The sequence below is a fragment of the Athene cunicularia genome (genome assembly GCF_003259725.1).
Source record: "Athene cunicularia isolate RWA chromosome 1 unlocalized genomic scaffold, athCun1 chr1_part2, whole genome shotgun sequence".
Classification (NCBI taxonomy): domain Eukaryota; kingdom Metazoa; phylum Chordata; class Aves; order Strigiformes; family Strigidae; genus Athene; species Athene cunicularia.
This window is the reverse complement of record NW_020799092.1, coordinates 8744676-8767884: the sequence shown is the minus strand read 5'-3', so window position 1 is coordinate 8767884 and position 23209 is coordinate 8744676. Positions and strand designations below refer to the sequence as shown.

The window sequence follows — 23209 nt, the reverse complement described above, 5'->3', positions numbered from 1 at the left end:
CTTAGGTTTTTAAACAGCTTTCAGTGGTGGGTGGAAAAAATACAATTGTTGTTTACACAGGCTATCAGTAGGGCACGACTATGAGGGAGGACTGTTAAATGAATGACGAAAACTGGGGTGTTTCTAAAATTTAGTGAAAACTACTCAAGCGTTCTAGATCGTAGACCAGCATGGAGCATGACTGGCCAAAGCTGGCACAAATCATAGCAAATATATCATGAGCCTGAAGTTGGCTTGACTTCTTTTCACATTTAATAGTTTTTGAGTCTTTAGATAACTATGGATCATACTGTGCTATTTTGTTTCTGTACAGCATGTGTTTGTGCCTGAGAGAAGGTCAATGCCAGCAGGTCTGAGTTTACAGCCTGTTACTCCTCAGAGCCTCCAAGGCAAAACAGTGAGTTGGATTTTTATTTGGTACATCACGGGTTTTTCTAAGAATAATCCTTTAAGTATGAAGAGACAACACTGAAATTTTTATTCTATTCAAAGCTTGTATTAAATGTAGCCTTTAATTGTCAGGGAGAGGGCAGAATACATCACAGAACACTTATTTCTCCATTAATTATTTAGAAAATCTTAGAAGTAAAGTCTATCTTGTTTGGAAATCTTAGGGATACTAAAATTGCACTTGGTAAAACTGTTCTTTCTGATATCTTTCATTTTACTGTAGTGGAGCTGAAATTCTCATTGAAGGTGTTTAATCAAAGTAATATTGGTGAATCCTGTCCACCTTCTTAACTAAAACATGACTCTTAGCCAAAAGCTAAGAGATTGTCCTAAATTAATGTAATTTGCTTACCTGTTTTTGTCTTCTTTCCATAATCTTTCTCTGTCCATCTGAAATTACTGTTTGAGAGTTATTAATTAAGAATACAGATTTTGAATCATGCTGTAGGCAACAGCTCCCCAGTCAATTATTCCAACTGCCTGGAGCCCTGTTTCTTACACCTCCCAGCATGAATCACTGGCACCTTCAGCAACTTACGGGTTGGCCTTTGGCAGCTGGCGCCTTATCTCTGCGCCTTATCTTCTGCAGACGTTTCTTTGGGTTCATGGTCCCATCAGCTCTCCTGGGCTCTGCTGCTGGAGCTGGGCTGATGAGCGGGGTAAGGGGCAAGGAGGTCCAAGCTTCTGCCTGTAGAAACCGGAAGTCCTGCCCACAGCACAGACATTGCAGGGGCCAGAGGAAGAAACCTGTAGGTAGCTCTTTAAACAAAATTTTGTGTTGTGGTTGTTGCAAGTGTCCCAAGAGCTGTATCAAAAGCACAGCACTTAACAGCAGTGTCAAAAACGTTTACAATATTACCAATGTCTAGAGAGGAGTACGAATTACTGTTCAATGGGCTCCGGTATGGAAAAAAGTTTGCTTGCAAACATTGGATTTAAGTACCATTAATACTTTGTTCCTAATGCAATAAAAATTAGGCTTTTGCAGAACATACTGATAGGAGTTTTGATCTTGAAAAAGTGATTCACTGTTCCTTTTGTTTGAAGATGCTACTTTCGATTCTCTTATTTCTAAATAAGTTTTCTTGTTCTTTTTAAATGATGTTAATTTTCAGACTGAAAGCTTTGTAACCAGTTTTTGGAGAGAACTTGAAAACGTCTTGAATAGCAGTCTAGAGTCTTACACATAGTCTCTGAAGTTAAGTATTTTAAATCCAAGTGTTGAAAGAGGAACGAGTACTAGAAGAGGAAGATAGGCTATTAGACAATTTGGCTTTGGTGATGGTTTTCCCTCTAAGCGAATGGTTTTGACAACTGAAGCTATGTGGAAATCCCTTGCTCCCTCTTGTGGGTTACTTTGGTACGAGCTCACAATGGTGCCAGTGCCACGCTTACTCCTAGGGATTTTTCTTCATTCTAAGAAACTGACATTCGTTTTTCGGTAATTTAACATTTGGTTCTTTGGAGCTTTTTTCTTCACTTCTTTGCTTTGGGGAAATTCTTTGACTGTGGGAGATAGCGAGCAGGATTTTATGGGGGTTTGTTTGGGTTAGGTTTTTTTTTAAACTCACAGAACTTGTGAGAAAATAAACATGCTGGAATATTTAACCTCTCTAAGACTATTTCTGGAGAAGTGTAAGAAACAGAAGTAAACAGGAACATAGCAAAAATATTTGTGATGTTAGGTGTTTTGGGTTTTTTGAAGTGTTGCTAATAGAAATGGTTCCCAGGAATGGTTCAGGTAGTTTCCCAAACTGACCTGTGTTGAATTACATGACAAATACCCATTTGAGTGTGACTTTTATTTTATATTTATACATATATGAAATCTTGTTTTTTAAATACTTTAAATTCTTTATCCCTTCCCCAGGCAATATTCCCAAGGTACATCTTAGTCATAAAAGTAAAGCAATAAATTAACTGGTAGCCTCAGACGTGTGGAAGGTGGGATAGAAAATTATTTTTGTCATGCTTGTGCAGTTTTATTTTGCGAAAGGTGATTGTTTCTGATGTAGTTCAGTTATCATTTTTTTATTATTATTTTTACTCTTAATTTTGATGCATACCTTTGAAGAATTAGTTCAGAAACTAAATTTTCTTAAGGACATTTTTTGATTCCTTCACCAAGCTCAAATGCCTGTTCATGTACAGGTAGTAATATCCTAAGGGCTGTAATTATCTCCCCTTTCACTTAAGTCGGTATCATCAATCTGATACGGATGTCAGAAAAAGTTTGAGGGATGCACAGACTTTCTTCTGCAAAATCCTCATTTATTTATGTCCTTTATACAGAATGTTCCACCTTTATAGAATTTGTATTATCAATTGTTTTGAGTAGTTAAAAGTTAATCCTTCACTATATATTTGAAAGTGGTCAATTCTGGGGAAATTGGTGTATCTTTTGTTGTATCACTAAAGAAAGTTTTTGTAAGAAAGATACTAAGAAACCTTAATTGTGTTGTTTAGAATACCAATTAATTTTTTTCTACTCTTTGGCTTCTCACACTGCACTCCTTCAGCCAGAGGAGCTCACGCTGCTGCTAATAAAGCTGAGACGGCAGCAAGCTGAACTGAGTAGTATCCGGGAACACACACTAGCACAGCTCATGCAACTAAAACTTGAGGCCAGCAGCCCAAAGGTCAGCTATAAAGCAATGTGTGTCATGTACCATTCTTGCTAACTTGTAGTCATTCATTAATCGAAGTTTGCATTGTACTGTTAGTGCAAAGTTTTCTGACTATTATGGGAGTAGAATAGAGTAACATTGGTTTTTTTTGTGTATGTGATGTGCTGCTATTAACCGTTTGAGGCTTTACTCTGACCTTTTTGATGTTAGCTGAGTCAAAATTACATAGGAATACTTTAAAATATATTTTAGTTAAGTTTAAAGGTATTTAACTTATTGTTATAATCAAAATTAGTAATGGTAGATCATGAGATTTATTGTTTATACTGCTATATCAGATGCAACCTTATTTGTAATCTGTGTATGAAAATCAAGACATGTTTAAAACAGATTTATCAAAGGGTCTGTAGTTGTCTGTGTAGTAGACATTTACATGAGTTTACTGTATTTCATATGTAGTACCAAAATATAATGTAACAGTTCAAAGTCTGATTCGTGGCAAACTTTCATCACTTTTGTTTTGAGCTCTAAACTTGTTAATAGTTCACCAAAAAAAGGCAGATAAAAGCAATGTTATATTTCTGTGTAAATCAGAAAGATCACTGTCCAGTTTACATCTCTTAAAGCTCTTTTCATTCTGCACCTTCTGTCCCTTTCCTTTTTCCCCCTTCACTGCTGCCTGCTAGAATGAGATTCTTTCGCATCACCTTCAAAGGAATGCCATATATTTGGATCATCAGGTGGGATTTGCAATTTTCTTGTGTGTTTACATGTCTTAATGCTTTTTGCCTGCTCCTATCAAGCTGGAAATATTTGGGGGAGAAAGATTTTTAGTGCTTTTTATGAAGTTGGATATTTAATATGTGCCCTTTTTAAGTAGCACAGAATTATCTTAATTTATTACAAATTTGACATGTAACAGAAAAAACCCCTCTCAATTTAAAATTCATCAGAATACAGTAGCCACTCACCAATTGTTTTTTCTAATCTTCATTTTCTTCTTTTAATAACTGTAGCATTTTTTTCATCTTTAACCAAAGTCATAATATATTTCCAAGGTCATATGACACACATGCAATTTATAGAAAACTAGTACTTCTGATAATTTTAGTTTTCCAAATTAAGGAGAGTTAGATGTTTCTATAGGATGTTAAATGAAAGATGTCAAACATGAAAAAATGCTTTAAACAAATCATAGTATGGGACATAACTGAGTAAAAGGAGAAAAAGTAATTTCTTAAAGATATATATCAGAATAAGATTCTACGTCTTTATTTCTGATAACTTATAGAGTGAGGGTACAATTCTGCCTTCATTAACATATTTGATTGCCATGTAAAGATTTGGGGTATCACATACCTCTTTTTATGGCTTTGTTGCATGATCAAATGGGACTTCTGTACATGTGTGAGAAGTTTTTAAATGAGAAACTTTTGCTAGCACTTAACAAAGACAGTCATAAGTGCTTAGAAGAAATAGAAGGAACTGAGTGTCAGTTAAAAATTTAAAAATTACTAAAGCTTTTCTTTTTCTAATATTCTTGCTTCTAATGAAAGTTTTCAGCCTTACCCTTAAAACCAACTGTTCAATGTGCTTGGTTCACTCAGTGACTGTTTTCCTAATATCTCTTTGAAACAAGGTGTGAATTGTGACCAGTTCAGTCATATGGTAATACATTTCTAAACAACTCCGTCTTGTCTTAAGGGGCTGTAGGAAACCCAAAACAGTAGGGAAAAGCTGCATGCTAAATTAGGACAAAATATTTCATCCAACTCAAATATTTCCAGTTTATAGAATTAGGAATAATGGAATTGGAATAAGGGAATAATTTTGTCTTCAAGAATGTAATTCATTGCCAAGAAAAGACAGTTGTCCATGTGAAGTGTAAAACTATGTACCATGCTGTTGATTGATTAGCCAAACTTGTCAGTATAATAGACGGGATTAAACAGAGAGAATTGCCTATGTATAACATGTAAAGTGGTAAAAAGGACTTTCTTTTTACTTGCATCAGATAAATAATGTGATGTTACAAACATTAATTTAGGGAAGTGTCTAAATCTTATAAATGTGCCATAATTACCCCTAATAGAGATTCAAGAAATCACTGCGCTTCTTACAGTAAGAAATCATTATCATTAAATATATTACCTTAATGACAAAATCATGGCAGAACAGGTTGGAATACTTGTCCCAGTTTCTGATCAGTTTTTCTTTCTTACACTTGTTTTAATTAGTACTGCTACCTACCTGTATGAAATAAATACCCCTGAGAGTCTTTTTGCTTTGAGTACCACTGCTTCTAGGGGTGGTATCTCATTTATATTTTCTGGTTACTTTGTCCATTATCAGTTTTCCTTCATGTTGGGAAGAAAAAAAATAACCAAAGTTTCTTTTAACCTAAGTGAGGCCTTTCCTCCTCGTTATCCACATCTGTAACCAGCTTGCATAATCATTTGCCCTCTTTGATTTTTAAATGTCTAGTGTACTTAAATTAGGAGTTTCTATTCATACTTGATCTCTGAAAATAGCATCAGAACCTGCTTTGCCTAGAACATATAGTGGAACTCCAGTCCTGTTATCTTCAACTCTTACCTTTTTAGTCACAAAGAATATGTTACCGTACATACAGTAATTAGTAAGCTTGTACTGAGGCTGCACAAGTGAATTTTCAGGCAGACTGAAGTTCATTTGTAGGGAGGATAACTTTTATGCTGCTGAAGTAAGTTGTTGTTACTAGTTAGGTGGCCTTCTTATCAAGACTCAAGAATATCCCATAGCCTTTTTTGTCATGCTTCTTTTTTGTACTGCTGTTCCCTTTTGAGATGCTTAGAAATTCTTATATTACGTTTTTTGATGTTTATGTATTCCACTTTCAGTGTTTTTGTTGTTGTTGTTGTAGTTCAGAGAGAGAAAAAAAGATTGAAGATACTGACACACATATATCCAGCCATATGATTTCTTTGATGTCTTATGGCCAAAAGAGTGATTGTCAGGCATCTTTTTTTCTTTTTTTGTAGTGAGGTTGTGAGCCACTCTGCTGGCTCAAGGTTTGTAGAGAGGTGGACAAGACTTATTTGCCTTTTAAGAAGTAGTCCTTTGAACATAGCTAGCAACCCTAGGCAATGATGATTTGTTTCCTAATGTGGGACATGTTATGAAAGCACATATAATCTCCGTCTTCTGCATTATCAAATTTTAAGGCATCACTTATTGTGTATTACTAAATCCAAGCCAGCAGCCTCCTTAATGTATTTGTACCCAGTAATTACAATAACAGTATTGAAAAGTAGGAACTTTTTTTTTTTTTTTTTCCAAACAAAAGCTAGATATGCTTTTTTCTGCTTTGTAAATAAAGCCATGGCCAAAGGTCCCACTTGAATCTTTCTGTTACTACAGAATTCCAGCAAGTTCCAGTCTTTTAGTACACTTCTGAATTTTATGTTGATAGTAAAACTTTCTTTTGGCTGAAAAACCCTTTTCCACTGAGCTTGAGTTATCTATGTAAAACTCCTCATGTGTGTTGTCATATTTATCCTAGGTATATCCCAGGTTGGTTTGTCACAGTATAGAAGCTCTACTAAATTTAACTTCATCTTTTTTCCATTTTGTGAAATGGCTATTTATGTAGATAGTTCAGATGTTAAGGAGTTCATACTTCTGCTGGTACTTTCATTTTTAGTTTCTTTCAGTTTCCAAAGGGTGCATAAAAATAAACAGAACTTGAACAAGAAGTTGTCAAATAAAGGTGTGAAGGTCCCACAGCCAATGTCCATACTGTCTTGGTGTTTTGCTTCTGTTTTCTCTTAACCACTCTCTTTCTGAGACACTGAAGTTGTTTCTGGAATAATGAAGTAAATTAAGGGATGCTGGAATAGTACAAGGGAGTTTGGATAAAGCTGACAGTTATCGTGTATTATATTTGATACCTTGTATTTCAGCCTAAAATTCTATCTCGTATCGTAGCAACATATAGGATACTACTCCTTACTTGTATTTTTCAGGTTTTCTGGATAAGGTAGAATGAGCTGACACAGCCACCGTTCTTTCTGTTGCTTTTTTTATTCCTTTTCCTTCTTCAGATGAAGAAGGGAGGCTCAAGAGCAGGGGCTCTGTAGGGTGAAAAAGACTGCAGTGGAGGCAGCATTGCTGTAGAACAGAGGCAGGAAGAGAAGGTGCTTTTTCCTTCTTTTACTGGGCAGAAGATTAAAGAAAAGAGGAAAGGCAGGAGAAAAGCTTAGTCAGGTCCTATTGCCACTGCTTTTACCTTCAGTAAACTTGAGAGGAAATTAATAAAATGGCCAATCTGAGCTCAGTGTTCTGTTACCCATAACATAGGCTCTTACCTCATCAGTGAAGCCAACTGTCCTTGTACGGAGTTACTCTTCCAGCTGATGACTGCAACCAGAACAGCACATACTGAAATGTCATCTGTGTAGAGTGTTATCAAACATGGAAGAGAATTTAGGAAAAGGAAGGAAAAGAAAAACTGTTACTAGCTTGACTTTACAGTTTAAAACACAGAATACCCACTCAGATGCTAGCTCATAAATAATGTATCTGTTCATAGACATCATATGTCAAGAAGGTGGTTTTTTCATTATTTCCAGCTGGAAAGTGCTTCTATATGCTGTATCCGTAAAGATAAAAGCAAAGAGGAAGTGTCACTTCTGGAAGAGTTATTTACAAGATACGGCCAAGACTGGCTGGATTTTATTTGATTTTACCACTGATTTTTGTTGCATGGCATCAGGCAGTTCATACTTCAGTTTGCTTGTGAAAATCTTAATCCCTATTTCTGTGACTATTTTAGTTGGAAAGACTATTAGTATTACACATTAGGATCCTTTACTGTAAATTTTTTTTTTTTTTCAGAAGTGAGAGAAAATCAAGGCTTGTTTCTGTTATGAACAAGAAAGTATTTTCCCTTGAGCTCTTTATTCAGTGTGAATAGTGTCCAACTTCAGTTTGGGAGTAGCCTTATGATAATGCTTTAAAAATGCAAAATAAGTTTTCTCTTAAACTTTAAGAGCATGGGACTTGCCATTGTGTCCCACATAACTCCAGTTTACTTTGCCAGTTCTTCAGTACTCATTGCCTTGTTTGTGAGCTAGTTTTAGTTAATGGAAGGTTTGTGACAGATACCTACTACCTCAAGAACTTAACTTCTCAGTAGTTAAATGTCAGTATTTTCTTAGAAATGATATTTTCCTCAAGGAGAAAAAAAAACAAAACAAAACAAAAACAAACTGCTGTATTTGACTGCTACAGAGGCTCTTTGGTTGACATTACTTTACCAATTATCTGTTTTTTGATCTTTGGTCCATAAGGGTTTAAAGAACTGGAGCTTTTGGGGAAATAACCGGCCTTTGCAAACAGTGTTAGATAAGCATGGTTTAGTACCAATGGTAGTAAAGATATTGAAAGAAGTCCTATAAATCAAAGTTAGAGCTTGCTGGAGGACAAAACATTACTTCAGGACACCGTTCAGCAAATTCACTTTACTTCTTTTCTAATCTGGATTAAAATAATCTCTGAACAGTTCCACAGAAATTACTTCTGGTGTTGTCTGTTATTGATCAGAAAGAAAAAATCTGAAATATTGTAAAATAGAATTAATCAAAGAGCTTGAAGCTGTTGAAGTCCTCCTAATAAAAATGTATCCAAACCAGTGTACTCCTATGAAATATTTCAGCTTCAGAGCAGTTTTTCCTTTACAGATATTTCAGTTGGCTGTAGTTTGATTGCTTGGCTTTGGACCTTATTGTTGACCTTACTGTTGAGATACCTTTTGGTATCACCTGGTGCACCCATTCTCTGGACAAAATTTGAGTGTAAAGAGAGAACAACTTCTTGTGTCAGTTCTAGTTTTCTGTTTATATATACTGCAGATGATGGAGCAAATGAGAGGGCTTGCTTGGTTTTTTTCCCTGCCTTGAACAGAGCATCATAAGCTTGCCTTCTTAAGATAAGGTACTCCTTATTGAATTATTAACTTATCAGTTGACCAAACTTTTCTACGTATAAAAAACAACAACAACAACAAAAAGATCCTTTATCTATACAATTAAAATGTGTTTCCTATAAGGAGGAAAAAAAAATACTTCTCCTAATGTACAAGTTATTGTCTTTTCCTCAATAATTAGGGACAAGAAATTCCAAAAGGCATCAAAAACTCAGGCTTTCTGTTGCATTTCAATCTGTGAAACAAAACCTTGCCATGCAAATTCATGATGAGTGCATATATATATATATACATAGAGGCAAAGTAAAATATCATAAATATTCATACACACACTTCCTTCCTGTGTAACCGTAATTGAAACAGCTATTGCTAAAGTTTCCAACAGGTTCTAAAGTTTCCAACAAAAATAAGAGGGGGATTGCCCATTAAGTAATTTTTCAGTTTCTTTTTGAGAGGAAAACTATCTGTTTTCATAATTTTTCCTTTACTGTTCGGAAGGTCCCCTTTTTAAAACCAAAAATCCCATACTATTTTCTGTGTTGCATACTTTTTCTGAAGTCCTCAGTGTATGCAATTTTTAGTGTAATAATCAAAGTATCTGTTTTTAACATTTACATACATATCAATAAATACTAATAATGGAAAATTTCTGACCAGTTCTGAAATAGTTGCACACCCATATATGGGTGTGGATAAATACAATGAGTAATAATTCAAAGTTCCTAAATTTATAAATCAGTGCAGTATATAAACACATTTTGTCATATGTGAACATAAGTCTAAACCTTATTTCAATATTCAGAGGCTGGGAATGCTTATATCATTTTAATGTGCAAAACTTCTATAATCTATAATTTACAAGGTTTTCTGATAAAAGTTTGAGTGTTCCTATTGCATAATCTGATAATACTTTTCAATATTGTGCATTTTTATTTTTAAAAAGGGAGAATGTTGGTGAATAAATACTACATTGGTTTTGAGCATTTATGTGTTTTTGATACATTGTTTGATATTATTAAACTTTTCAGATGTTGATATTACTGAATGATGGAATATATAAAAAGCATGGGATAAAATGTAATCTACTGCATTATTAGAAAAAATTAAAGTAGAGGCTATATTTTACAGTGTCGTCTTTCAAATCTAGCCATGCTGTAAACTGATGTTTGCTGTATGCTCCTCCTGATTTGAAATAGATGAAAGAGAATGAACCTTTAATCACCATGGTTCACACTATGATTGAGAACTCGGCGCTAAGACCGCAACTGTACCAGCAAGTAAGGTCTTGGATAGTGAATGAAATTGCTTTATCATCTGCGAAAATATTCCTTAGTGACAGTTTTGGTTGTTCCTCAGATTTATTCATAACATTGGTGTTTCTCTTATTTGCTTTGGAAAACCACAAGTCATCCATGCTTTATAAAATGCTGCAATAATTTTAGCATGGCTTTTGCTGCTTTTTTGTTGTTAAGTATTAAATGTACACTTTTGAATAACTACTTCTGTCTAGACAATGTAATTAGTTGATGTTTTATGCAGGTGTCCAGTAAATTCATAAAACTTCCAATAAGCTTCCAATGTTTGTCTTAGCATGATTCTCTGCAATTAGTGTTCAAAGGTGCTTCTTTCTTTTGACCACCACAAAAGCATGTGAGTGGTGTTTCCCTGGTCATTTCTGGCAATTTTGTTTTGTTTTAGGAAGTGGATTTACAAGTTTTTGTTTGCACCTACCAAGCCTTTAGCCACTGAAGAAAGGAAGGATCAAAATTACTTTGATCTGGGGACTGTAAATCCAAAAGGCAGTGTCCGTTCATAAAGTCACAGCAGACTTAACCATGCACGCTAACAGAGTATCTAGTGATGGTTGTAATGGTAAAATGGAAGAAGAATCAGAAATGTGAATGGAAATATTGTCTGTGAGTTGAGACCTGCATTAACTTATGAGCATGGCCAATACATACCTGTTGGCACTGCAATGTTAGGGTTTTGGGGGCTTAACTGAATAGTTTATGTCACATCAGAGAATGTATAAGTTCCTAGCCTCAGCTGCAACAAAGATGTTCTTCCTTAAATGCCTATGGTATTTTACATCAGATGAGGTGTGCGATTCTGGCTGCCAGTCAGAAGGGAATATACCTGTTTGCTTACAAATGCATTTATGCCCTCATGAGCCAGACTGACACATGAAGGTTGCATAGTCTGAAGAAAAGGAGACATTCTGCTGTGCCAAATAGTAATTTATTAGTGATTAATGCTTTGTCATGTTTCTAAAAAAATGTTGCAGCTTAATTTCGTGTTTCATTTTTCTGGAAGTCAACTTCACAGTATAGATTTGCTTGTGATCCAGAGAAGTTGCAAGAAAAATCTTAGCTTTCCTAAGGAAGTTGGGTTGTGAGTGACTTGGATTTCAGGGTCATAGAATTTGTGCTTATGTGCAAACTAGGACTTTTAACATGGAACCTGAAGCAACTATTTGTGAGGGAATGAGAGAAGTAAGGTGCCCTCAAGCCCTAAATAAAATTGGGGTTTGATTTTTTTTTTTTTTTTTTTTAAGAAGCTTAGCTGTCATGATATTTTAAAGCAAATCAATTTTCTGTGATAATGTACATAAGACAATTAAGTCAACATACCTATATAATGAACATAAGTGCTTTGGATATGTCAGGATAAACTAGCTCAGCTTCTAATACTAATATGGACACATTTGAGGTATAGCTGTGCCTGGGCTCGTCTGCCCACTTATTTAGGGATACCAATAAAATTCAGAGTGCTGTCTTGACGAAGCTATGCTGTCAGCTAAGGTATCGCTACACAGCACTGCCTTCACCTTGTAGACTTACCTGCTGCTTTGTATTTTGACACGGAATAAGCACCTGTTTTGATATTCATGTTAAAGAAACAGTGAATCTAACAGGTCATGAAAGCTGAATAACTTTTTGTCACTAGAGATGTGGTCTCTTCAGGTCAGAGTGTTTGGAACATTGGCAGGCTTGTGCAGGAGAACCCATGTATTGCATGAAGTGGAGAACAGCAAGACCACGTGCTTTCACAGATTAAGTGTCCTATACAAAATACTGTATTAACTGACTTCCAGGAAAGGCTAAAAAAACCACTGTTATGTTTAAACAATATAGAACTCTTTCATTCACCCCCCCCACCTCCCACCCCCGTTTTTACCAGTCATCCTTCCCCTTGCAGTTTTAAAGAGATGTAGACAATTGGGAGAAGCCACTGTGTAAGCAACCAAATCATTTTTTGTTGTCAAGATGATAACTACTTTCTGATGACCATAACCATTCCTGTGGATAGAGAAAAGGATCTTCTATTGTTTCAGTTTATTCAGGTTTACGACTGAGATCATTCACAATTAAGCAAAGGAAAGCAAGAAAAGCTTCTATTTAATTAAAAATTAAGGTGTCTTGCTTCCTGTTTGTTTGTAATGATTAATGGCTCATTAATAAAATAGCTAAAATATAGACTATTTCAAATGTGTTATTTATAAGACAATTTTATTTGTGACTTGTTACATCTTCGCAGTTTTTAGATCACTCTTGACTTACCTCAGTCTGCTCTATACACTACTGTAAATTTATAAGTATAAGCCAGGGCAATGATTCCATGTGTACAGATAAGAGGCTTTTTTACAGCCTGGACCCATTTCTACCTTGGGGTTTTTTTGTTTCTTTCTAATGTTAGGTGAGGAGTGTTAATCTTGATTTCTAAGGGAGCATATGCTCATTTTAAAAAGTAGAATTATCCTCAGTTCCTCTTATGTATGGAAGCTTCCTAAAGAGGCAAAAATGAAAATCTGAGTGCAACAAGCTAGCATCCAGGTCTTTGTTTGGATAGTTGTTCTTAATACATTAAAAATGTATAAAAATAGTCCTTGATGTTTTGCTCCTGTAAGGATGGGGAGGTCTTGATGGCATATGTTTATTATTACTATAGAAGCTGCATATCTTTGAAGTGTTAGGCATGTTAGATTTTGAGATGTGTAGGTAGAAATATTTTTCAGGTTTTGTTACGAACACATGACATGATTGTATTTGAGTGAAAAATCTCATACTTCCAATTTGTATTTGAAATGTTATCTGTTGCATCATGCAAAATTAGAGGAGAATCTTGCTTACTGTGGGGTAAATGCCCATTTGCTCTTCTTCCTGATAGTAGAAGGTACTTTAAAAAGGAAAAAAAAAAAAAAAAGCCACTTAGAAGTCTGACTTTAACCTCATGCTCACCACAAAGTGTCCTAGGTTGTCCTGTTTTAATTTCCTAAATGCAGTAATCTTGTAGAGATGCTTAATGTGCTCTCAAGATGTGAAATTTCATGCCATACGTGGTTAGCAGAATCTGATAACATCTTAAAAGGTAATGAAATAATGCTGTCACTTAAATATTTCTAATATTGACTGCTTAACTAAGTTTAATCTCTCATATCTCAAGAGACTTGCATAATTTGAATTTATTTGGGGAAAAATTTCCCTCTAAGGACATCTTATATCATCTCCATTGTGGTGGATCCACTTCTGTGATTCAGCATTAGACAGATGTGGGGACTGTATGGTGGGACTGTAAAGCAGATCTAACTCAGGTCTAACTTTAGATGGAGATTCAATCAAGGTCTTTTAACCTTTTCACATGTAAAATACGTGTTTAGCCAAACTCTGTGTGGGCAGTTTGCCTTTCAAAAATGGTAAGTTCTATTTGTACGGATTTAGGATGCTGCTCCTTAATGTTTGGGAGCTGTGCAGTGTGTTTCACTATGTTAAGAGGAACGGATTTTTGAGTAGGCAAATGCCGAGGAAAAGTGAAGAAGTCGGCAGCAAGTCATGTCACTGGTTCGATAGGTGGCACTCTTTCTCTGAAATTACTGTCCCGATAAAGTATTTGTAGGAATGATTTAGCGAGTGGCGTTTGTTGAATGTGACATAAAATACATTTCGATAATTTGATTGTTGGAGCTTATAATGCATTTTGCAGGGTTATGAGGTTGTTAACCTTGCTTGCAATGTGTAATTGTAGTTTGTCTACTGCAGTTCCTCTTATAATTCCAGTAGGATGTGATAGCATTCAGCACTTTTTGCCTTAAGCTGTTTTATAGATGTGCTGAGGAAGGAGAAGCTGCTGTTTTGTCAGAGATGGATTATGTGTTTCATGCTATTTTTAGAGTTTTTGCACTAAGTCTACATAAAATGTTGTAGTAGAAATGTTGAAGTGTCTCTCCAGCAGTGCCTGTTGTGGGAAACTAGTACTGCTGACAAAAGCAAGAAGCAATTTTAAAAGTGTGGTAGGATATTAATAAGGAGCATTAGTACGTGTATACTGTTATTTGAAAATGTGTTTTCGTTTTCTGAATACTTAAAATATCTTCCTTTTAGGAGGCAGGGATAGGGATGCTGAATTGGCAAGCTATTTAAAATTAAAACTTGGCTATAAATAAGGTTGAAATGCCAAAAAATGTGTGTCTCTTCAAAAAATAGAAAAGTGTAAAAAATGCTGGCTTGAAAATACAATATTACATTTTTCCAGGCAAGTTATATAAATTGCTGATCAGTGTGTTGGGAAGATGTATTTATCTAATAGGGGATAATCTTTCTTTTGTAAAATCTTTCTGTTGTGAAATATAACTAGGCATTCTCTGTAAGTTCAAGACATTTGGCCATGTTTATGAGGGGGTTTTTAATATTTCCATTCCTCATTTTTCTCTCATTGTGATAAAATCAATAGTTAAACACAACTCTGCAAATGTAGAAGTTTAAATAGATATTTTAATTTTTGTGACATTCATGAGGTGCAAAAGTGCTGTGGCTTTTTTCATATTCCGACACTCATTTTCATAAAACGTCCATTTCAAAGAAAGTTACTGCAGTTTTAATGCACTATACATACTTTTAAATTGTCACCAGGTGCATTTGCATGAGGTATGTGGACATAATGTCTTGAAATGAAACACAAGTGTGCTGAAGACATGTACATTTGTTTGGAATGCTTGTCTGATTAACCCTTCCCTAGTCCTTTTATTTATAAGTGTCCTTTAACATAGACTTGTGTTCTTATAGTCTTCCTTGCACTATTAAGTCACGATGACCTAATTATGTGAAGGGAAATCATCTATGCTAGGACTCGGTGCACACGTTTTTAATTAAGTAGAATACAAAGGTTGACAGTGTTATGCCGATAGTTGCTGCACAGGACATTAAGTAGTTACTGTATGTGACAGTCCATTCTAAAATGGGGAGCTACTTTTTTTCAATCTTGTTACTGGTCAGTTCAGAGATTGAAAGAGTTAAGAACTTAATGAGAGGAGCTATATGAAAGTAGTTTGAGAATACCTTACAGGCTGACTGGCATGAGGAGACAAGTTTGCCTATGTCCAAAGATAAAATAAAAGGGCTTACATTCCTGGCATTTCTGGCAATACTCTGTTGGAGGTGGGGGAGGGGGGAATCCATGTGAAAAAGTAGCAGAAAGGTATTTGGTGGCACTTACTGGGCATATCCCTGTAGGGAGATATTTTACATGTGTTTTCTATACTTCGGTAATTCTGTTCTGATTTCAGATTTACATCAGAATATCCTCCTTGTGAATACACTTGACCTTAGTGGGCCTAGAATGGTCAATTCCGAGTAGAATGAGCCCCTCTGTTTAGAATGCATGTAAGAAAACATACATAGTGATGTATGACTGTGTATAGGTGTACTCTGGCAGTTTAATCTTCCTACATAATCCATGTTTGATTGAGTTAGTTGCACATCATTAAAAATCCAGTTTGCATTAGAAACAGTTAAGCTAATGCAACTTTCTACTGACAGTCTGCTTGACATTCCATTTACTTATTTTCATTAATATATACTTGCTAAAAATGTATTGTTCAATGTGCTATGTTTGACTTTCAAGCAAAAGCTGATTTCTGTATTAAAACTGTGAAGCTGAACAGTAGTTTCATTTTCATAGTCCAATTAAGTTGTTTTATGGCAATATTATTCTTCCTTATAGTTAACACAAGAAGAATGTAGGGGTACGCTATACAAATATAGAACTGAAGAGCTGGATATTGATGTAAGTAATTTGTATTTCTTAGCAGCTTCTTTCTTGGAAATGTTGGTATTTGTCTCTTTATTTTGATAATAATTTCCCCTTTGACTTTTGGGTTTGAAATGCACTTCATATAAGTGATTACCAACAGAAATTGCTTTGTGAAATTGAGTGGCATAAGACTCTTTGTAATAAGCTTTTAACTTGCAGGAAGTATTATGTTGTAGGCTGAAATTTCAAGTAGTATGTCTGTTCAAAGGTGAATTGCTTCTAGAAAGGAATTAATTACTTAGAAGGGAAAAACTCTGTAGTTGTAGTTCAGTTATAAGCATGAGAGATGTAACTTCTCAGGAAATATGACTGATACTCCAAAACTGACATTTGGCATGCATAGTTGCCATTCAAGTATTGGGTTGCTAGTTACTAAAGAAATGGGGCTTGGTGTAAAAATGATGGTGAAAAATACACACATACAGTCATACTGTATATGCATACATATGCATGTCTAGCCATTCTTGCGCGATGCAACTAAGAGTATATACAATGATTTAAGGGATGTTATTTTAAGAGTAAAAAAGAAAGCAGGCTTCTAGTGATCTCTTAAGAGTTAAAAAGTCAGAGTAACGCATACTGAACCCAAAATGTTGTTCAAATAGAGAAGTAAACTGGTTCAAATGGATTAGAGTGCACTGAACAGTTACTTGTTTGAACTGGAGCTGGAGTGGAACAGTTCTACTCATAGCTAAGCCTTGATTGGAGCTAAAATGGAGCAGAGTATGGATAGTACTAGTAACTAACTACTAAAAACTACCACCTGAAATAAACTATGGGAAAGACTGTGAATACATACGATATTCTTTATAATGCTCAGGAATATGTAAATTAAGCCAGTATTTAATACCTATTAAGTTTTAAAGATTTAGCTGTAGAATCATAAATTATGTTTTGAGCCATGCTGTTTCAAGTTATAACACTTATTTCATAGCATCTTAAGCGAGTTTTTAAGGTTAGTTTGAAAATGCAAGACCCATGCCTCCATGATTTTAGCATTCATATTTTGTTTTAATAACATTTTATATAGATTCATGTAATTATTTGATCAAGTTATTTTGATTACTGAAAATGTTAAAAATTAAATCCTAACTGCGATCATTTTCTGTTATACACTAGGCTAAGCTTAGCCGTTTATGTGAGCAAGATAAAGTTGTACAAGCACTGGAGGAGAAGCTTCAACAGCTACACAAGGAGAAAGTAGGACAATTGTATTTATTACCTAAAGTGGATGTTATTTTATGTGCCTATTATCAGAACATTGATAACTGAAATAAAATGAAAATCAGGCCAATGATTCATAACATTAAAAATAATTCTTTTTATTATAATAGTACACGCTTGAGCAAGCTTTGCTATCAGCAAGTCAGGAGATAGAAATGAATGCAGATAATCCCGCAGCCATACAAAACGTAGTTTTACAGAGGGATGACTTGCAGAATGGACTACTTAGCACTTGTCGAGAAGTATCCCGAGCTACTGCAGTAAGTAGTATGTTCTTGTCAGTAAAACTCAATGAAGTGTCAAATGATTGTCTTGATGTTCATATTGTTAATTGGGTTGTCTTTGGCTACTTTTCTTTACGTTCCAACAAAACTCAGTGTTCTTTTACTTGCTTGTATTTTTGTCAAAGGCAGCTGGAAAGTGATCTTTTCACTCTATTCATCATGCAGTTTTTCTTTGTCGGTTTTGGGGTTTTTTTAATTGGCCAGGGATGAGTGCATACTGACTTTAATTGATGTGGTAATTTTCATCTTTATAATACGAAAAATCAGTTACAGGAGAACTAAATACTGCAAATAAGCTATTTTATGTGATGGCAAAATAGTAGCAAGTGCAATCTTCACCAGATATTTGATCACATAGGTGATTTATTTTAAGCCAAATCAGCTGCAGGATGAAAAGAGGAAAAGATTATACCATCATGGTCTCTCTTAATAGTGAGCTGTTATATTTAAAAGTTCTTTCAAGTTATGCACTTTCAAAGACCTTAATTAAAAAAAAAAAAAAAAAAAAGGAAATTGCTATTTACTGTCCTCTTCCACTTCATGATGGTTTCTACACTGAAATGACAAGGCAAAGAAATAATTTTTGCCTACTTTGATATATATCCAAAAAGGTATTTCAGTGTCAAATTCCAGCGGTTTGCTGTGATGATATTGATATGAAGTAGGCCCTGAAATACTGGTTTTAGTCTGAGTGTTAGACTATGTTGTAAAAGGAATTAGTTGGACAAGGAAAAGGGAATCAGGGAAAGGAAATCCTCCAGATGTACTTTCCCTCATTAACTTTTTAATTTATGCTAAATTGAGTAAATTGCTTGATGTGGGCTTAAAAAGTGAGATGGTAGAGCTGACCTCAATATTTTCTTTTTTGCACCTTCTCCCTTCTGGTGTTTGTAGTTTCACATATGTAAAATAATGACATATTAGCAGGCCTGGGGCATTCAGTGGTAACCTTACAGGCAGGGTTGGATGACTTACATTTGTCTTTCATAATACATTGTATAAATATGCACACATTGTGGACTCACACATATGTATTCTACGTGATAAGAGACAAATTTGCATCCATTTTTGTGGGCTTTCTGCCACGGTGGAAGGGCAGCTTAAGACCCACATGCCTGATGACTATAAAGAATTTTGCTATGAAAATTGAAAATTTTGTTCTTGTCTATATTTTTTTTTGGTGAAAAGACAAAAAGCTGTTTGTTTGAATTCCATTCAGTATCATTATAAAATCAAAAAAGCTGCTTAAACACTGCATTCTCTAAAACACATGTATTTTTTGCTGGTATTTATGCATTACTTACTGGTTTTATGCCATCAAGTAAAGAAAAATAAATATGCTTTTTTTTTTTTTTTTTAAACTTGAATGTGCAGCTGTAATTCTTTTGTTATATACTTAGGAACTGGAAAGAGCTTGGAGAGAATATGATAAATTGGAGTATGATGTAACTGTAACAAGGAACCATATGCAGGAGCAACTCGATCGACTTGGAGAAATTCAGGTGTGACATAGGTCTTAAAATACACTTGTCACTTTCATCTTTTTCTTACTTTGTTTTAAAACTACACAAATGAAAAAATGGAGACGTGCATTAGTTTACAAAGTATAAAAAGAAATTAAAAGTTTGTAAGTTCTGAGGAGGTCTTCATCTTTTCCTGTTTTTTTTTGAACTGGTTTTCCTGTGTCTGGAAGCCTTTCCTTTCTTTTTCAGTTATGGCGTCCAAAACAGGGTCGTTTTCTCAGACCTGAATTGCTTGACAGTCATTAAATCTCCACATAAATCCTTCCATTTAACTGACTATTTTAAAATATAATTAAATAATTCTATCAAAATAGATTATAATAAAAAAAATTCTAGGCATTGCTTCAGGTCTATGAAGAATTCTGATGTATATCTTATTACTTTGCTGTTCTGTGGAGGATTGGACAGTTAGTGTAAGTTCTGAATGTCTAAGGAGATCTTGCTGAGACACACACTGCATATATCGGCTGGAATATGCAGATGGGTGTGGTCCATGTTGGGAGGCATTAAAGGCTGTTTGCTTCAGGAATTGATTTTCTATGCAGCTGTGAAAGGCAGATTACAAGGAATCCCAAGAGCTGAGAAATTTGTGTTTTGCAGTTGGAAGCATGCATGACCTCGAATGCAAGTTGCCCAACAGTTTATCTGCTAGTATGCGAACATCATGTCAATCACTGTTTTAGGGTTGGAACTGATAATTTCTTTCATTGCATGTAGGTCTCGTTTGCTAAGTTTGCTTGGATTTTCCTTGGAGACAGTAAATATAATTCTGTTCTTAAATGGAGTTTGAACTAGGAAGTTGCAGTCAAACTGACTGACACATTTTGAAATTAGTTAATTTTACACTTATTTTTCTGACAATGTTTGAATGTTGCTCTTTTATGGGAGAGTGTCTGTCATTAGTGCATTTTATCTTCCTTCACTGAGGAAGGATATGCAGTGTGGTCTAAAAAAAGAAAAAGGTTTTCTGGTTTTTTTTGCTTGCAGCGTATTCTGATTTATTGGCTATATGCTGTTTATTTTCTGGCAGACTGAGTCAGCAGGGATACAGCGTGCTCAGATTCAGAAGGAACTGTGGAGAATTCAGGATGTCATGGAGGGTTTAAGTAAACATAAACAGCAAAGAAGCTCTTCAGAGGCAGGTAAACTGATTGTATTTTTTCTCATAGGAAGTGAGATTCAATCATATTCATTTTGGAAGGATAAATTTGGTAGTTGCTTTGTATGTCTGAAAAAATGGTACAGTTGCTGAGAAAAGAAGAAAGTGGTTGTCTATTTTAAGTTGATGCTTTGTGTATTTGGTAGCAACAGGTTGTAGTTCATATTTTAAAAGCTGTTTACTGAAAACAATTTTTCTTTCTTTCTGTGCCCCCCCCCCCAACAGGCATCATGGGATCAAGGACATTTTCAGCTATTAAATATAAAAATGAGGTATGGTTTTAGCATGTTTACCATTTTAGCATCACTGAATTTCTAATAGACCTATGATAAAAGTTCACATTATTATAATTGCTTGGGATGTCTGAAGGATGTATTCAGTATGTTTCTGTGAAAGTACTGCTTTATGAATTTAAGACTGGTATCTCCACTAGTAATTCTAAAACTTTCATTTGTTCTGTGTCTTTATATTCTCACCAATATGTTTCTCTTTTCTATTTCTCACCTTCTCCTCTCCCTAGTCTCTTACCCTAGAAATATAAACACTGATTTATGGATTTGGTTTCTACCCACCACACTTTTCATGGGAAGAAATACATTGCTTTATATGTCTATTCACATATTGAGCCTGGTTCTCAGATGGCCAGAGCACCCACAAGAACAGCTGAAACTGTGGGAGCTCCCAAATGCTCAATTCCTCTGAAAATCTGGCTAGAAGTTACAGTTTTAAAGGGACATTGTCATGGTTATCTGAAGTATATGCAATATATATACATCTCTCTTACAGAATTTTCTTAAAGTTAAATTTATTTAAGAATCTTTAAGAAGATACTGAATTTAATTTTTAAAGGATGATTCAGAGAATTCATACATGTCCAACAGAAAGTACAGGTGTTAGAACTGAAAATTTTCATAAGCTGAATAATGCAGCTATTGAAGTATTTCAGTCTAGGTGGTGGTAATAATATAAAAAGCAAACCAAAAAAAAAAACCAAATAAAGCTGTCTTGTGGTTTTTGGTTTTTTTTTAGTGTGACATTGTCCCTTTAATTCCAAAACATATAGCTGGTATAGCTATGGTAATATATTTTTCTTTTTAAGTAATAAATAATTGTAACAGGTATGCACATCTAAATAAGGTGACTATTCTACAATCTTTAGGAAGAGGAAGTAGTCCCACCTCGTCCTCCACTCCCTCGGTCCTATGACTTTACAGAGCATCCTCCCATAATCCCCCCTCTGCCCAGTGATAGCAGCTCCTTGATCTGTTATAGCAGGGGCCCAGTACATCTCCCAGAAGAAAAGAAGATTCACCAAGTTCAAGGATATCAGAGAAATGGATCTTACTGTGTAAGTGGCTTAAACTGCCACATTGTTCTTGAAGCATTCCCCTTCCTTTGCACAGTCACCATTTTTATTTTGTCATCTGGCTACTTTTGTGTTATGTTTTTTACCTTTGTTTACTTAGTTCTATTTATAGCTCCATCATTTCCTCTTCACATTTTCCTGTCATATATTCCACGCATATATAAAATGTCTTAAGGCTTAAATGTTTGCATCAGAGTAAATTTCAGAAAATTAGATTCTTCTACTCACAAGTTCTTAGAAAACTCTAGGCTCAGAATCAGTTTTTGCTGAAGCTTTAAATGAGTTTCTTTCCAGAAAATCATTGAAAAGAAAAAAAAAAACCTCCACACTTTTATAACATTTTTTTTCAGTAATTTCTGAAAGTCTGCAGATGTTGTAACTAACTACAAAGAAATACTGCTGCAATAGCACTTGAATGATGAGAGCAGAGTCATCACAAAATAACTGTTTTCAGTCTGAAGATATAAATGGTTGTACAAAAACGCCTGTTTACCTCATAACTTCTTGTTCCTCAGGGTCCTGATTATAGGCTTTATAAGAGTGAACCAGAGTTAACTACAGTAGCAGAAGTGGATGAGTCTAATGGCGAAGAAAAAACAGAACAGATTTCAGAATCAGAATCCACGGCTAAAGGTTTGTCCCCAGGCACTGTGTTAAAACCTTTCAGCTTTTTTCACAAGTAATACAAAGCTTTAACTGTGTTATAGAAGCTATATCATCTTTATATTTTTGTAGCCTGTCCATTTCTTCATATGATGAAACAGTTTCCACGATAAAATAATGATTTAATTATATAATGAGAAAGATTTCAGTCAATTACACTGCAGAAAAATCAAACATTACTCTCACCAACAACCCTGAAATCCTTATTGACACCATGTCTAATCACATCACTCACATTCCCCACACACCATTCCCTTGAACAATTATCCATTTTATGTTCTTGTCCTTGAACAATTATTCAGTTTTTGAATCAAGTTCCCAATGTTATGTCACTGGAACGTCCAAAAAGGCAGCACCACAGAATTTTCAGGCTCTCATAAGGCAGGGAAACAATGTCTTTTTCTTTTTTAATCTTGTAATTGTTGAATTGCCTTCTGTCCTCTCATATAATAGGAATAATGATCATGACCTTTCAGTGTACAGACAATAAAGGTCTTTGCAATTGCTAAATGCTTTAGATTTTTCTCTTCATCTCGCTTCTATAAAAGCTACTAATTGCTTGGTAGAGTCCTTTACCAGGAAGTGCTTCTCAATTCTGTTTGGTAAAACACACAGAATATTTTGTTAAAGGTAACTTCAGGAAAAGCAGCTTGGACACCTCCCAAGAATCATATTAAGAGCTTTTTAAAAACGTAACTAAACCTACCCATTTTTTTACTGTAACAGTTGAAATTTCCAGTGCCATCAAAATCACTGCCTTCTGTTCTGGTAGTTTGACTAAGCATGTACATAGCAGGCTGGTGCAACAGTACCAGAATTTGACCAAGAACTATGATCATATAAGGATATTATTTTCATCATA

The 23209-nt window shown here is 34.9% G+C and overlaps 1 protein-coding gene across 11 annotated transcripts in view; it reads left to right on the top strand.

The window, feature by feature from the left end:
• PLEKHA5 (pleckstrin homology domain containing A5) overlaps nucleotides 1–23209 on the top strand; it is a 187281-nt gene that overhangs the window by 147014 nt on the left and 17058 nt on the right. For 4 of the 11 annotated variants that reach the window (XM_026862748.1, XM_026862705.1, XM_026862688.1 and 1 more), the window contains 12 exons: nucleotides 314–397; nucleotides 2970–3089; nucleotides 3764–3817; nucleotides 10239–10319; nucleotides 16039–16101; nucleotides 17248–17328; nucleotides 17463–17612; nucleotides 19037–19138; nucleotides 20190–20301; nucleotides 20544–20590; nucleotides 21478–21666; nucleotides 22200–22317. In XM_026862748.1, coding sequence (XP_026718549.1) covers nucleotides 314–397; nucleotides 2970–3089; nucleotides 3764–3817; nucleotides 10239–10319; nucleotides 16039–16101; nucleotides 17248–17328; nucleotides 17463–17612; nucleotides 19037–19138; nucleotides 20190–20301; nucleotides 20544–20590; nucleotides 21478–21666; nucleotides 22200–22317 — 1201 coding nt within the window. The remainder of the gene's footprint in view (nucleotides 1–313; nucleotides 398–2969; nucleotides 3090–3763; nucleotides 3818–10238; nucleotides 10320–16038; nucleotides 16102–17247; nucleotides 17329–17462; nucleotides 17613–19036; nucleotides 19139–20189; nucleotides 20302–20543; nucleotides 20591–21477; nucleotides 21667–22199; nucleotides 22318–23209) is intronic. The other 7 variants (XM_026862765.1, XM_026862740.1, XM_026862697.1 and 4 more) reach the window with 6 other exon arrangements.